Genomic DNA, 15254 nt, shown 5'->3' on the forward strand with positions numbered 1-15254 from the left:
TCGAGGGGGGCGCCAGAGAACGCCAGCGAAGACGGGCTACCAGACTCCACCATCCACACAGCACAGCGACCCAATACACGGCAGCAGAAATCACCACGGAGGGAAAATCCACCCCCCAGCCACCAACGAGGGCCAGCAACTCCAAACGGCTCCAGGAGACAGCAGGAGGGAGAGCAGGAGAAGAGGACGCCACAGAACCCCACGCCGGCTCCGGACCCTACCACCAGGCAGGCACAAGGAGAGAGTCCAGGTCACCACCAACCAGCAGTCGGCAAGGAGCTCCGAACCAGCAAAGGGAACTGGAGAGGAGGGGGAAGCCAAACAGTCAGTCTCCAGCGGCGCACAAGCCGCCCACAGCACAGGAAGGCAGGAGGAAAAGCGGAACGGCCCCACACCTCACCCGGAAGCACAGCGAAAGGAGCAGGAAGGAGAAGGCAGGGGGGCCAGGCCAGGAGGCGATCCCGATTCTCTGCACTCGGCCGGCCTGAGAGGAGAGGAGAGACGCCGCAATCAGGATACAGCAGTGAGCGGGGCAGCGAGCAGCGGGAGGGGAGGAAGGCGTGACTTCACGTCTTCACGTCATCACCGTTCCCCCCGAAAAGAAGTCACAATTAATGCTTAACCTCTTCTTATGCAGCAAATGTCCATTTTTGCTTTTTAATTTTTCGCTCTCTGCTTTCCCAGAGCCATAACTTTTTTAATTTTACCGTTCACATAGCCGTATGAGGGCTTGTTTTTTTGTGAGACAAGTTGTACTTTCTAATGCCACCAATTAATATTACATGTATAATGTAGAGGGAAGTTTTATAGATTTTGTTTTTACAGTGTTCACTATGTGGTACAATTGACTTGTGTGCTTCATTCTCTGGTTCAGTATGATTACGGCAATACCACACTTTTATAGTTTTTCTAGCTTTTTAATACTAAAAAAAACTTTTGAAATTCTTTTTTTTTCTTGTCATCATCATATTCTGACTAACAAGACATGCCGGAGGAGCTGTAGTTTTTGCTAATGGGGTGTGTATTACTTTTTGATCCCGTTTTTAGCCCTCATAGTTGCCCTGGTCACATTTGATGACATCTGAGCGGTTAAATGTCCGCGGTTGGCATTACCACCAATCACAGACATTAGCTGCGAGTGTCTGCTATGTGAAACAGCAGGCACCCGGCGGCTATGGCACTCGCCCCAATCCAGAGCGGGCGCCATCTTTTAAGTCCTGACATGCTCCGTACATGTACGGCAGATGTCATGAAGGGGTTAAAGAGGTTGTCCTATCTTGGACATTTATGGCAAATAGGAGCTACTCCTATTTCAGGAACAGGCCCCAAAGTGAATGGCGATCAAGCTGCACATGAGTGGTCACCCCTCTATTCAACACTTTGGGACTTCCAAAAACAGCTGAGCACAGTGAATAGAGAGGATGTTGTGCTTATGCAGTTGTAGTTGTGCCATACCATGCTTATTACATAAATACAGCACAAGAACCCAGCATAGTACATACATACAGCACCAGAACTAAGCTCATTAGAAAAATACATCAGCAGGACCAAGCTCATTACATGCATACAGTACCTGTCACGGATGGGGAAAACCCTCAGCCGTGCGATGACTGAAGATGGTGGTCGCTGCTTGGCCAGGACAGGAATCAGGGAGCCTGTCACCTCCTATTACGTCCCTAGTTCTGACCCTGACTCCTAGCTGTATGAGCCGACCCTGATGGTAGGAGGGCTCATACTCCGGAACCTATGGGGTCCCTACTAGCCCTCAGGGTGGCCCTGCACTAGGAGCAGGGTAAGACGACGTGTTCCTCCTAGATGCTGACGAACAGGAGTCTCACAGGCCAAGCTGCAAGGAAAGGGAAACAAATACAACATATGAATATGGCAGGTGAACTAAAGCAGTTCCAAACCTACCTGCCACAGCCACACTAACTGGAACCCGTGCATAACTACTGCTGTCCACAAACATATGAGGGACACAGAACACAACACATATCACACAGGTAATCCAGGACATCCATATTTGCAATAAACCGATAGACCATAAAGACATCTTCAAACATCAGACATAAAGTTTATGACCACAAGGGTGGCCCTCACTGGCAGATGGTATATAACCAGGAGGATGCCTCCAGCTAACCATGGCTGAAGTACCCCTCAGATACAGGCATCCAGCGGAAGCTAAATAGCCCAAGTAGCCACACCCACACACACACCCAGTGATCACACACTAAGAAGGGAGTTAACCCTTCCTACACCAGGCAAGGGAAAAAGCCACTTAAAGGGAAAGTGTACAATAACAATTACACTGCAGCTGTTACCGCAGGCAACGACATGCGTGGCAACCATGTCCTGGGAGTCAGCCAGAAGGCCGAGACACTGCCACCACATGTACACAATACACACGTTGCCACGGGCAGCCACAAGTGAAGGGAAGTGTGACAGTGCACACATACATAAACCTCGTGCACACCAGACATAGAAAGTGCATACATACACACACACACACCCAACCAGGTATAACCGCATGCACTTGACAGCAAGCTGCCTAGCAACAGCTCAGGCTGCCATACTGCCAAGTACAATCATGTTGCCAGCGGCAACCACACGTGAGGCAACATACAAGCAGCCCTCACCATTTGTTTGACAATAAAACCAAACCGCAGGCAACAGCATGCGGGTCCAGGAGTCACGACCATAAATATGGGCGTGACAGTACCAGAACCAAGCATGGTACATAAATACAGCACCAGAACCAAGCTTGTTACATATATACAGCACCAGAACCAAGCTTGGTGCATATATAAAGCACCAGAACCAAGCACAGTACATAAACACATCACCAGAACCAATCTCATGACATAATTACATCACCTGAACCAAGCACATTACATAAATACAGCACCAGAACCAAGCTCAGGACATAAATACAACCCTAGAACCAAGCTCAGGACATAAATACAACACTAGAACCAAGCTCAGGACATAGATACAACACTAGAACCAAGCTCAGGACATAAATACAACACTAGAACCAAGCTCAGGACATAAATACAGCACCAAAACCAAGCTCAGGACATAAATACAACACTAGAAACAAGCTCAGGACATAAATACAGCACCAGAACCAAGCTCAGGACATAAATACAACACTAGAACCAAACTCAGGACATAAATACAACACTAGAACCAAGCTTGGTACTGGTACATATACACTCACCTAAAGAATTATTAGGAACACCTGTTCTATTTCTCATTAATGCAATTATCTAGTCAACCAATCACATGGCAGTTGCTTCAATGCATTTAGGGGTGTGGTCCTGGTCAAGACAATCTCCTGAACTCCAAACTGAATGTCAGAATGGGAAAGAAAGGTGATTTAAGCAATTTTGAGCGTGGCATGGTTGTTGGTGCCAGACTGGCCGGTCTGAGTATTTCACAATCTGCTCAGTTACTGGGATTTTCACGCACAACCATTTCTAGGGTTTACAAAGAATGGTGTGAAAAGGGAAAAACATCCAGTATGCGGCAGTCCTGTGGGCAAAAATGCCTTGTGGATGCTAGAGGTCAGAGGAGAATGGGCCGACTGATTCAAGCTGATAGAAGAGCAACGTTGACTGAAATAACCACTCGTTGCAACCGAGGTATGCAGCAAAGCATTTGTAAAGCCACAACACGCACAACCTTGAGGCAACACGCACAACCTTGAGGCAAATGCAGCAAAGCATTTGTGAAGCCACAACACGCACAACCTTGAGGCGGATGGGCTACAACAGCAGAAGACCCCACCGGGTACCACTCATCTCCACTACAAATAGGAAAAAGAGGCTACAATTTGCACAAGCTCACCAAAATTGGACTGTTGAAGACTGGAAAAATGTTGCCTGGTCTGATGAGTCTCGATTTCTGTTGAGACATTCAAATGGTAGAGTCCGAATTTGGCGTAAACAGAATGAGAACATGTATCCATCCTCTGATGGCTACTTCCAGCAGGATAATGCACCATGTCACAAAGCTCGAATCATTTCAAATTGGTTTCTTGAACATAACAATGAGTTCACTGTACTAAAATGGCCCCCACAGTCACCAGATCTCAACCCAATAGAGCATCTTTGGGATGTGGTGAAACGGGAGCTTCGTGCCCTGGATGTGCATCCCTCAAATCTCCATCAACTGCAAGATGCTATCGTATCAATATGGGCCAACATTTCTAAAGAATGCTATCAGCACCTTGTTGAATCAATGCCACGTAGAATTAAGGCAGTTCTGAAGGCAAAAGGGGGTCCAACACCGTATTAGTATGGTGTTCCTAATAATTCTTTAGGTGAGTGTATACAGCTCAGTGCAGGTACTATTTGCCTAATCAGATTAGCCCTTTGCTGTATAAGTATGTAAAGTGTAACTACAGGTCTCAGTAAGGCCTGAGCAGGTGTAAAGGTGTGCTGGGAGTAGTAATTTCACAAAAGAGAATGTGACCATCATCACACTGATAAGACACAGTTAGTGGCTGAGTAATCATTTACATTTAGTGACTTACAGGTGACGTCTCCTCTTTTTCCTTTTCTTCCCATCTTGTTCAGGCCACCATAGTGACATTTGCCTGCCACAACTTGTATCTACATAGTTTGCCACCCAGATGACTTCAGCTTCTTGCCATCCAACATATCCACACCACAAATTCCTCAGTGCCATGGTGCCTGTGCTCCGAATATTATAGCAATATACATTTTTCCCCTTAATACAGTCATGTCTATACCTCTTGAAAATAAAGCACCACACACAGTCCCCTGTAGAGTGTCAAACACTCTGTTTTACATATATATTCCCTAATGCTATGTGCCCCCTTAAATAGTGCCACATACTCTGTGTTCCACGTTTATATAGCATCATGCTCTGGCCCCTGTATATAGTGCGACACGAGTTGTACCAACTATATATAGTGCCAGGTTCTGTGCCCCCATATATAGTGCTAGGATCTGTGCCCCCATATATAGTGCTAGGATCTGTGCCCCTTTTATATCGTGCCATGTTCTGTGAAACTAGTATATAGTACCTCTTGCTCTGTGCAGTGGCGGATCCAGAGCCCAGTCTTGGAAAGGGCACTTCCAGATTATTTTCTGTCCACTGCCACAAAAGAATGTGGTGCTTATAGAACAGACTACACAGTGTAGAGGTATACTGTATATTGTGTGGCACAGTGTATGCTATATCTGTATAGCATAAACATACTCCACATGAAAACTTACAATTACTTGGCTTGGCCCTTGGGGATCTCGGATGCCACTTCAACACTTTGGCTGGGGGGCTCGTGGAGCTGATGTTGTGTTTTATCCTAATGAGAAAGATTTCATAATAAAGATTTGGAGAAGGGGCAGAGGGATAGCAGAGCAGGGAGAGGCTGGTGCTGCTACTAGGGAGCACATACCATGGGGGAGTAATAAAGCCCACCATAATGCCCCCCCTCCCCAGCATATATAATTCTCCTTATAATGTGACCCCCTTGTAATGCCCACAGTTGAGCTAATGTCCCCATAGTGCCCCCATAATGTGCCAGTATAAAATACCCCTACATACTGCCCCAGTATATGCCCCCATTGTGCTCCTCTCCCCCCTTCCTCCTAGTGCCCCCCATAATGTACCAGTATACAATGCCCCATATATAGTGCCCCAGTAGATGCCCTCAGTGTCCCCCATAATTTGCAAGTATAAAATACCCCTTCCTAGTGCCCCCTGTAGATGACCCCATAGTACTGCTCTCCCCCCTTCCCCATAGTACCCACCATAATGTGTCCCAGTATAAAATGCCAGTATACAGAGCCCCCCATAGAAAATACCCCTTCTTTGTGGCCTCAATAGATGCCCCTATAGTGCCCACCAATAATGTGCCAGTAATAAGTTCCCCCAATAATGTGCCAGTAATAAGTGCCCCCATAGATGACCCCCAATCATGTGCCAGTAACAAGAGCCCCCCTATCTTGTGCCAGTAACAAGAGCACCCCCCCAATCATTTGCCAGTAATAAGAGCACCCCCATCATGTGCCAGTAATAAGACCACCCCATCATGTGCCAGTAATAAGAGCACCCCCATTATGTGCCAGTAACAAGAGCCCCCATCATGTGCCAGTAACAAGAGCCCCATCATGTGCCAGTAACAAGAGATCCCCCTTCCCCCCCACATAAGGTGCCAGTAAAAGTATTGTTCATATAAAAAAAAAAAAATGTTACACTTACCTCCATGTCAGCGATGCAGGCCTCTTCCGGCCTGTGTCCTGCACTGTACGGCTCAGGCGGCGCGATGACGTCATCGCGCCGCCTGCACCGGCCTATGATAGGCTGCCGGCCTAGTGCAGCCTATCAGAGGAACAGGGAAGGGACACATCTCTGCCACCCCTGCCCCGCCGCAGCACAGCTATCTGTATCGCTGTCCTGAGGACGGCTATACAGATGACTATGGAGATGAGCGCTTCCACAATAGAAGCGCTCATCTCCCTGTGCCCTGCTGCCCCCCCCCCTCCTTTTCACCATGGCCGCCAGTGCATCTGCCAGGGCATCTGTCAGCAGATTTGTACCTATGAAACTGGCTGACCTGTTATATGTGCGCTTGGCAGCTGAAGGCATCTGTGTTGGTCTCATGTTCATATGTGCGTGTATTGCTAAGAAAAATTATCTTTTAAGATATGTAAATGAGCGTCTAGGAGCAACGGGGGTGTATCCTAGAGGCAATGTTTTCTCTGCAACTGCCATGCCCTCTCCACTCTGATTGGCAGGGCCAGAAGTTATGTTTTCACTTCTTGGCCTTGTCAATTTAAGTGCAGTGGTCACTGTAGTTGCAGAGAGAGCAGAGCCTCTAGGTGTAAGGGCAAGGCCACCATTCCTTCTAGAGGCTCGTTTGCATATACCAAAACATCATGTTTCTCAGCATGGGGACAGATATAAAGATGGAACAAAAACTGAAGCCTTCAGCTGCCAAGTGCACATGTAACAGGTCAGCCAGTTTCATAGGTACAAATCTGCTGACAGATGCCCTTTAATATGGTGCCAGGATTTGTGTCTGATTTATATAGTGCCAGATTCTGTGCTTCCTTTATATAGTGCTAGGATCTGTGACCACTTTAAAGAGTGCCTCTTCCTCTGTGTCTTCCAATAGTGCCTCATGCTCTTTGCCCCATACTGCTTCATGATTTGTGCTCCCAATAGTGCCTCATAGTCTCAGCCCCCTTATTGTGTACCTCATGCTATAACTATACTCAACTGTCCTCAATTTCAAGATGTCATGCAGTTCTGGCCTCTTCTGGCCAGGACTTCAGCTGCAAAATGTCACACATGCCACCTGCATCACAAAAAATAAGGTTCCAAATGGCGGGGAATGGAATAATTCAACAGTATTCATCTGTATCGCTGTGCTGAGGACATAGATACAGTTGAATTCAGGAGGACACCTGTGGCTGCTGGCCAGGCGCGTGGGAGAGAATGAGATCATTATGTACCTTACTGGCGGCCGTGAGGAGGGCTTGGGTAGCTCTCCTAGGCATCGGCCCACGGGGAAATTTCCCTGTAGGGTCTATGGCCAATCTTCCCCTGGATGCAGACCTGATTAGAAGAGGCCAGATTGGCATCTGCAGAATGTTGCTGCCATGATTCCCTTGTCCTACCAGCACTGAGGCAAATGTATATCTCCCAACTTTTGAGAAGCCCAAGGAGGGATCTTACTGTGCCTTCACAGTAGTTATGCCACCTCACAGTAAGTATGTCGTTAGTGACCCAACAGTTATGAATACCCCATTAGTGTCTCCAGACAGTAGTTGTGTCTCCTTAGTGCCTCTTCACAGTAGAATGCTCCCCTTAGTGTACCCACACAGTAGTTATGCCTCTTAGTACACCCACACAGTAAAATACAATCAGTTTCAAAAGGGTGTAGTGCAATTCTGCTTTACTTGGTTCCAACAGGATGCAAAATGGTGGCAGGTCTTCTAAATGCTGCTCTCTCTGCTATGCTAATATCAGGCTGGTTACCAGACTTTCTAGAGGTTCTGGTACTGTTGAGTGGGATGCCTTTGGCCGTTGACCCCCTCATAATACTCTTAACATAATACTATTAAATACAAGGAGTCAGTGTGCTCTACAAGCTGCTTCCAGGGGCTCCTGCAGCAGGAGGGGAAAACATCCCCTCACTGCGCCATGTTGTCTGGTCTCTTTCATAGTCTAACCAACTACTTGCTCAGCAACCCCAACCTTGGTGGGAAGAAGGATTGGCCCACTCCTGCCCAAAGGGGGGAAAATAATGGAATGGTTAGTTTCATTCTTGTCTAAGGCTCTGTCAGAGCATATGCCACCTGCTGGAAAACCAGGCACATTACATCTCACAACAGTTGCATAAACACATCACCAAAGCACAGTATGAGAGGACCTGGAAGAAAATACAAAGATGACATTCTCTTCTAGACATTAGAGACAGTAGCTAGGTGTTGAAATGGTAGTGCCTTACTCCAGAGTACTGCACTTACCCCTTAGTTCCCCAAGAATGTAGCACTTTTAGTTTTAATAAAATAAAAAAATGTAACTCACCTACCGTAGTCTCATTCCCATGATGAATGGAGAACATCCTGCTGTCTCCAGGAACAGGCAAAATGGAGTGACATCGTGCCTGCTGAGCTGAGCTGGGCCGGACAGCACACAGGCTGATTTACTGTCTGGGGAATGATCTTCGTCCTGTGCGCTCTCCAGTATCCTGCCCAGTTCAGCAGGTGCAATGACGTCACCGCATCGTACCTGCTGCTGGGAAGAGCAGCGACCGGTGAATAGCATGCAAATACTCAACGATATCTGCATCTGGTGGATTACAAAACAGCCCCGATTACCTAACAGCACATGATATCTCATAAAAATAAAGGTGCACAATGCATGTGGTAGTGAATTTTGATTAACTTGATCCTATAGGAAATAACATTGTAACACAAAAATACCTAATAATGTGGTCAGGGACAGACATTACCCTCCCTTATAGCACTACATACCATGATAAAGCTCAAAATACGTCCCAGCAGCACCCGATACCATTGTGCAGCATATAATACTTCCCAGCAGTGCCAAATAAAAACAAAATGCCACCCCAGAAGTACCAAATACCACAATGCAGCACAATATAGCTCCCCAACAGCGCCAAATAAATACCCCCATGATGAAGCACAAAATACCCATCATTAATGTCCCCTGACCACCCCTTCCCCACTTGTGGCAGGACAGTAACAGTGAGGCTGGAGTTAGAGAGCTTCTCCTGCTGTTTTCCTCCATCCTTAGTCATCATAGGTCTTGCACCCTCCTAACCTCGGAACTACACCATTTTCAGTGCAGAGAGGGTTCAGGACCTGTAATGACATCATCACAGGTCCTTGAGCTTTTCAAGCCTCCAAACTGCACTGATGATGCAGGGTTTGCATTATAAGTGCAGGTACTGTATAATCTTGTCAGGTTGCCCTCTGACAGACCGGCCCACTGGTAATCTGCCCGGTAAGTCCGGGCCCGGAAGGGGTGCCCAGAAATCGTGAATCAGATGCCAGGTGCCTGGCAATGGGGACCAACAGGCATTCCCTTCATGAGTCCAGGGTAATGCGCCCTGTGTGATTGTGTAGATGGCACAGCCCTAAGGCAGGCCCTGCTAAGAACCTTTACTGCAAATGTCCAGCTAATAAACCTGCATGGTTTCTTTCAAGAGAAAGCTCTGATGTATTTAATAAACTGAATGGTAGTGTCATTTGGACATTTTATTTCGCAGATGAAAGCCATACCAATTTCTTGACAAGCAGACATCTTGAAAAGTAGCATGAGTTACAAAACAAAGTAAATAAGAAAGGTGTATAATTTTTCATAGTGCTATGAGTAAGGTTTATTTACATAAGTCATAAATTTCCTTTAAAGAGGTTATCCTAGTTAATATTTTTTGTAAAAGCAGAAAAGATATTAAAACAATAAAAAATACTATGCTCACCACCCTAAAGTCCAGTGCTCCCCATCAGAGTAAGGGCTCATGCACAGGAATGTGTGCTGGCTGGACCCGTGCTGTGGATCACAAATTGCAGTCCACAATGCACGGGCACTAACTGCAGTGCTGCCGTATATGGACGCAGGACTGATTCACCTAAATAGGATCCGCAATTCACATCCGATGGTCCGCACAGCAAAAAAGTAGTGCATGCACTCCATAGTGCTACTCCGCACCGCACCTTCTGGATTTCGGACCCATTCAAGTACGGATGTAGTACTTTATGAGACGTGTTATCCAAACTAAATGCGTTAAGGAAACACCTTTAATTGCTTTTCAATGGCTTTTGTCTCAAGATAATGCGATGAGTTAAGAAATTTGAGTTAAGAGCTTGAGTGCTAACCCTGCTACATCTGTAAATGGGTTCACAGCTGTGATGCAGTGCACAAACGGTTGGTGCATGTATATTGTGGACCCGCTGTTTGCGGTCGTGTGCATGAGCACTAAGTAATATACACCAGCTCATACTCTGCCGAGCAAAAGGGTAACAATGTTTTGAACTTTTGACTTTCAGGCTCCATATCTCACCATCCACTACAGCTTTGAACAGGAGACTACTATAATTTTATAGACAATTATCTTAGCTATCTCATACATAAATTGGACTTGCAACTATTTAGCATATGATTAGTTATGCAGATTCTTGTCATGTAACTGCATTATTACTGTTTTGCTCCTGGTGGTGGAACAATCTTTTTCTTCTTGTATATTACAAATTACAACCTGTTCTCACATTCCCTAATAGCTCAGTGTGTTATTAGGTTGATTCCCAAGCGAAAGGTCACTGGTTCAAATTGAGAAGCAGCCATGAGGAAGAATTCCCAAGAAAAGAGAAACAGCATCATCCAGCTCATCGATAGCGGTATCTTGGCCAAGAAAATTTCCAAATTGCTTCCTGTGAGTGCCATGACAATTGGAAGAATACGAAATGAACTCTGTCCATCCATTCCAAAGCCAAGAGCTGGACATCCAGGCAAAATATTGGAGTCAACTAGTCGGCTCATCACAAGGTCTATCAGTTCTGGCGCGACAAACACGGCAGTGGAGGTGGCTCGTATGCTTTTTAATAGTGAGATCACAGACATACATGAAAGCACCATGCGATATGCATTACACACATCTGGAATGGTGGCCTGAAAAAAGATGACATAAGAAGTGTCGGCTCAACTTTGCAAAAAAGTATGAACAGTGCACAGTAGAAGTGTCACTCTTCGTTGTGGGAAGGAAACATTACATCAAGCACAGGAGAAAAGGGGGGAACAGGGAATCAGGCCTGAGAACTAGGGAAGGATAGTGAGTGACACCTCCTAGTGAAAATCCTTACCAAAATCAAAGGTAGGTAAGTTAATATGCAGGAATACCTAGAGTCCTATCAAGCCCTATAGGACCCTAGTACTATCGGCAGGCACGAGACTACCTCTTCCTCCAAAAGGAAGGACGAACAGGAGTCTCCTTCAAGCCTAATACAAGCAATAGGGAAATGCAACACACAGAACCCAAACAAAATAAAAAAGGTAAAGGAAAGACTTAACTTCAAAGAAGCAATGGAAGCATCAGGAACTCAGCCGAGATCCAACCACAATCTATTTAAGGGTCCGAACAGAAGCTATAAACCGAAGAAGCAACTATAAATAGAGAAGGTTAAATGACCCTAATAGCCACACCTGGGGAAAGAAGGTGTGGCAAAAACCAGAAACAACACAGACGTCATTTAATCCAAACAGAAAGCATGTCAGATCAAACCACGTGTTGCCAGTCTCACCGATCTCCTGCCACCTGTCGCGGGAACGTACGTGACAAGAAGACTGGAAACAGGTTTGGAGCAATGAGGCAAAAGTCAATAGACTGGGGTCTGATAGGTGTAAATGTGTCACGGACATACCGAGACATGCGGACGTCCCCGCAACGTGGCAGGAGATCTTTGATACAGGCCACACGTGGTTTGATTTGACATGTTTACCTTGTGGATTAATAGGCATCTGTGTTGTTTCTGGTACTGGCCACACCCTTAACCTCCAGGTGTTGCTATTGTGGTCATTTAACTTTCCCTATTTATAGTTGTTTCTCCCACAATGCTGTGCGGTTTATAGCTTCAGTTGGACCTGTGGATAGATTGTATTTGGTTCTCGGCTGAGTTCCTGGTGCTGCCATAGCTTCTTGGAAGTTAAGTGTTACCTTTCCCTTTGTATTTTGGCTTTTCTGTGTGTTGAATTTCCTTGTCGTTTTGTATTAGGCCTTAGGGAGACTCCCGTTCATCTTTCCTTTTGGAGGAACAGGTTGTCTCAGTCCTGCCATTAGTACCAGGGTCCTTTAGGGTGTTAAGATAGGACTTAAGGTATTCCTGTGTATGAACTCACCTGCCTCTGGGGTCTGTTCATACTGTTAGTAAGTCAGGGCTTTGGTTAGGGTTTTCACTAGGAGTTGTCCATCTTCCTTCCCTAGTTTTCAGGCCTTATTTCCTTTCCCCTTTCCCTCCTATGTTCAGTGTGGTGTTTCCCCCCAACACTAGAGCGTGACAAAATGGGTCTGGAAGGAACAAGGGAAAAGGGTGATCGAGAAATTAAAGGAACTATCAAGTCCAGTGGAGGAAGCCTGATGAAATGGGGTTGTTTCCCAGCCAAAGCCGTTGTATTCTTGACCAGGATCAATGGTGGTCTCAGTGCTGAGCTATATGTGAGTATCCTACAAGATGAGTTACTTCGTACACTCGAGTACTAGCAGGACAATGTCCCGAAGCATACATCGAGATAGGTGAAGAAATGGTTCAGTGACAATGAAGTAGAGGTGCTGGATTGGTCCCTACAGTCCCCAGACCTCAACTGGTGGGTACAGTGGAAGAAAAAGCTGTATTCATACCTAAGTGAGTCTACCAGTATGCACCAACATTGGGAACGTGTAGAAGAGACCTGGGAACAGATTTCGGTCGAGACATGCTTGAATCTGATCGAGAACATACCCAGAAGGATTCAAGCAGTGTTGAAAGCCAAAGGTGGATTTACAAAATACTAACAAAATAATAAAAAATTTAATTTAGAATTTAAGGAGCAAAGCAGTAACAATGCAGTTATATAACAAGAATCTGCATAACTAATCATATGCTAAATAATTGCAAGTCCAATTTCTGTATGAGATAGCCAAGATGATTCTCTATAAAATTATGGTAGTCTCACATTTGTAGCTGTAGTGGATGGTGAGAAATGGAGCCTAAAAGTCAACAGTTCAAAACATTGTTACCCTTTTACTCGTCAGTGTAGTTGGTGTCATAGCTGCTCATAGCTGGTGTCCATTTGATTTCTCTGGCACACGTATAAGCAAAGATGTGACAAATATATTAAAGAGTCAGTACTTTTACACAATTTTATTTAATAGAGAATGGTGCAATTATCACATTTCTAAATGACTTCATTTAAAAAATTTGCCTTCATCCAAGCAGACATCCTAACTTGTAGTCCACTGCCTGTTTTAGGCTAGATCTCTCTTTAGTAACAGAAACCCAGAAGGCGGTTTACAGGAAATATGGCATGTCAGAGATAGCTAAGCTCCTGAGCCTGACAGAAGAACTGCTTCTACACTGCTTCTGAAGGGCGGAGAAGCTCATGTGTGTCTGAAAGTGTGATCTCTCTCTCATTAGCAGCTTTGTGCGCTCAATAGAAGAAAGCAAACATAGCGGGAAGTAAGGGATAGGATATCAGTGCACACAGTACTGGCAGATTCCACAGAAAGAAAATACCCCCTTCTGTGAGAGAAATGCATCTAGTTGAACAAGTAAAACAGAAAATAATATGGCTGAGGCAGACAATAGGAAATCCTCCAAAAGACCTGCTCTTTTCACAGTTATGATTCTACAACGAAGCACTGCCATTATGCAAACCTTTTTTGAAAAGTCAGGTACACTTTAAGAGATCTTGCCTCTTAATAAATTTGTGAATTTTAAACTAGTATGAAACAAAGGCCTTTGTTAATTTCTCTATGTACTCTCTTTTATTAGTCCCCTACTTCTTTCTTACATCCATTTCATATTAGAAGAGGGTGCGGAACAGACAGGGGGGGGGAAATGAATGCAGAATCAGACTACACAGGGTCTGTTTGTTGTCTGTTACCATGGAGATAAATAGGTCCAATAGACACAAAATGGTAGGAAATGATTGCGGAACACTATTCACAAAGCTGATTTATTTTTTATTTTAGATGCATTGGAGTAATTATAAAAAAAATTGGTCATAGCCTTAAAACTCCTCATTAATTTACATTTCTTTTATTCCAGGTTGTACAGGACTGGAAATTTGTGGCTCAGGTTCTCGATCGCATCTTTCTCTGGCTCTTCCTCACTGTCTCCATCACAGGCTCTGTTTTAATTTTCACCCCTGCACTACAGATGTGGCTTAATAGCTACAATGTCTAATTCTGTCACATCGTAGTCAGACAATTGTAGTCAGATCACTGTTGACAACTGTAGCCATGTCATGTTAACTTCACTTTGTAGCAATCGATATCATATGTTATATTCAGCCAGTCCTTCTTTCTTCTGACCCACTGTCAAATAAATTTATGTCTCAGTGCAATATACTACAGGCAGGTACTCTGTACGTTTGTAACATCTATTTGTTTATCTAAAGCCTTATTCACACAAAGAATAGTCGCGTAAAGGTCGTTTTTTAACAGGTGTCACGCAGCCGTTTCCGAACAATGACAGTCTATTAGTGTATTCACACATACATGAATGCTGGCTATCAAGAAATAGGACATGTTCTGTTTTCTGTTTTCATGGTGCAACAGAACCCATACAAGTCAAGGGTGTTGTTTATGACATCCACGAAAAAACGGCTGTGAAAAATAAATCAACTGCTTAGCGGTTTTTAACAGCAATTTTTTCTTCACTGTTGTGGAAATGAGGCTTAATTATATCTTCTAAGTGTTAAGTACCTGGACTTTATCATATTTCAAATGGAAATTGTTACAATTTATAACTGATATACCGTAGATAGAAATATATAGCTCTAGATGACACATATGCTTGTAGCAAGCTCTACCAATTTCTAACCAATACCTTGCATTAAATTCATGTGCAAATCTCCAGTTTTACCATACCCTACAGGGCAAAGGAAAGATTTTAAAAGAGGAGTTTTCCAATGGTGCCCAAATGAGAGACAAGGTAAAGAGTAACTGTCATTTTCTTTGTGTTGGAACATAGATGTTAAGTGATTTTGTAATATAC

At 44.8% G+C, this 15254-nt stretch overlaps 1 protein-coding gene across 2 annotated transcripts in view; it reads left to right on the plus strand.

The window, feature by feature from the left end:
* CHRNB3 (cholinergic receptor nicotinic beta 3 subunit) overlaps positions 1–14603 on the plus strand; it is a 58605-nt gene extending 44002 nt beyond the window's left edge. For both annotated transcript variants that reach the window (XM_040420474.1, XM_040420475.1), the window contains exon 6: positions 14304–14603. In XM_040420474.1, the coding sequence (XP_040276408.1) occupies positions 14304–14441 (138 nt within the window). In that variant the 3' untranslated portion in view covers positions 14442–14603. The remainder of the gene's footprint in view (positions 1–14303) is intronic.
* Positions 14604–15254: the final 651 nt, after the last annotated feature.

Source organism: Bufo bufo, chromosome 2 (assembly GCF_905171765.1).
Source record: "Bufo bufo chromosome 2, aBufBuf1.1, whole genome shotgun sequence".
NCBI lineage: Eukaryota > Metazoa > Chordata > Amphibia > Anura > Bufonidae > Bufo > Bufo bufo.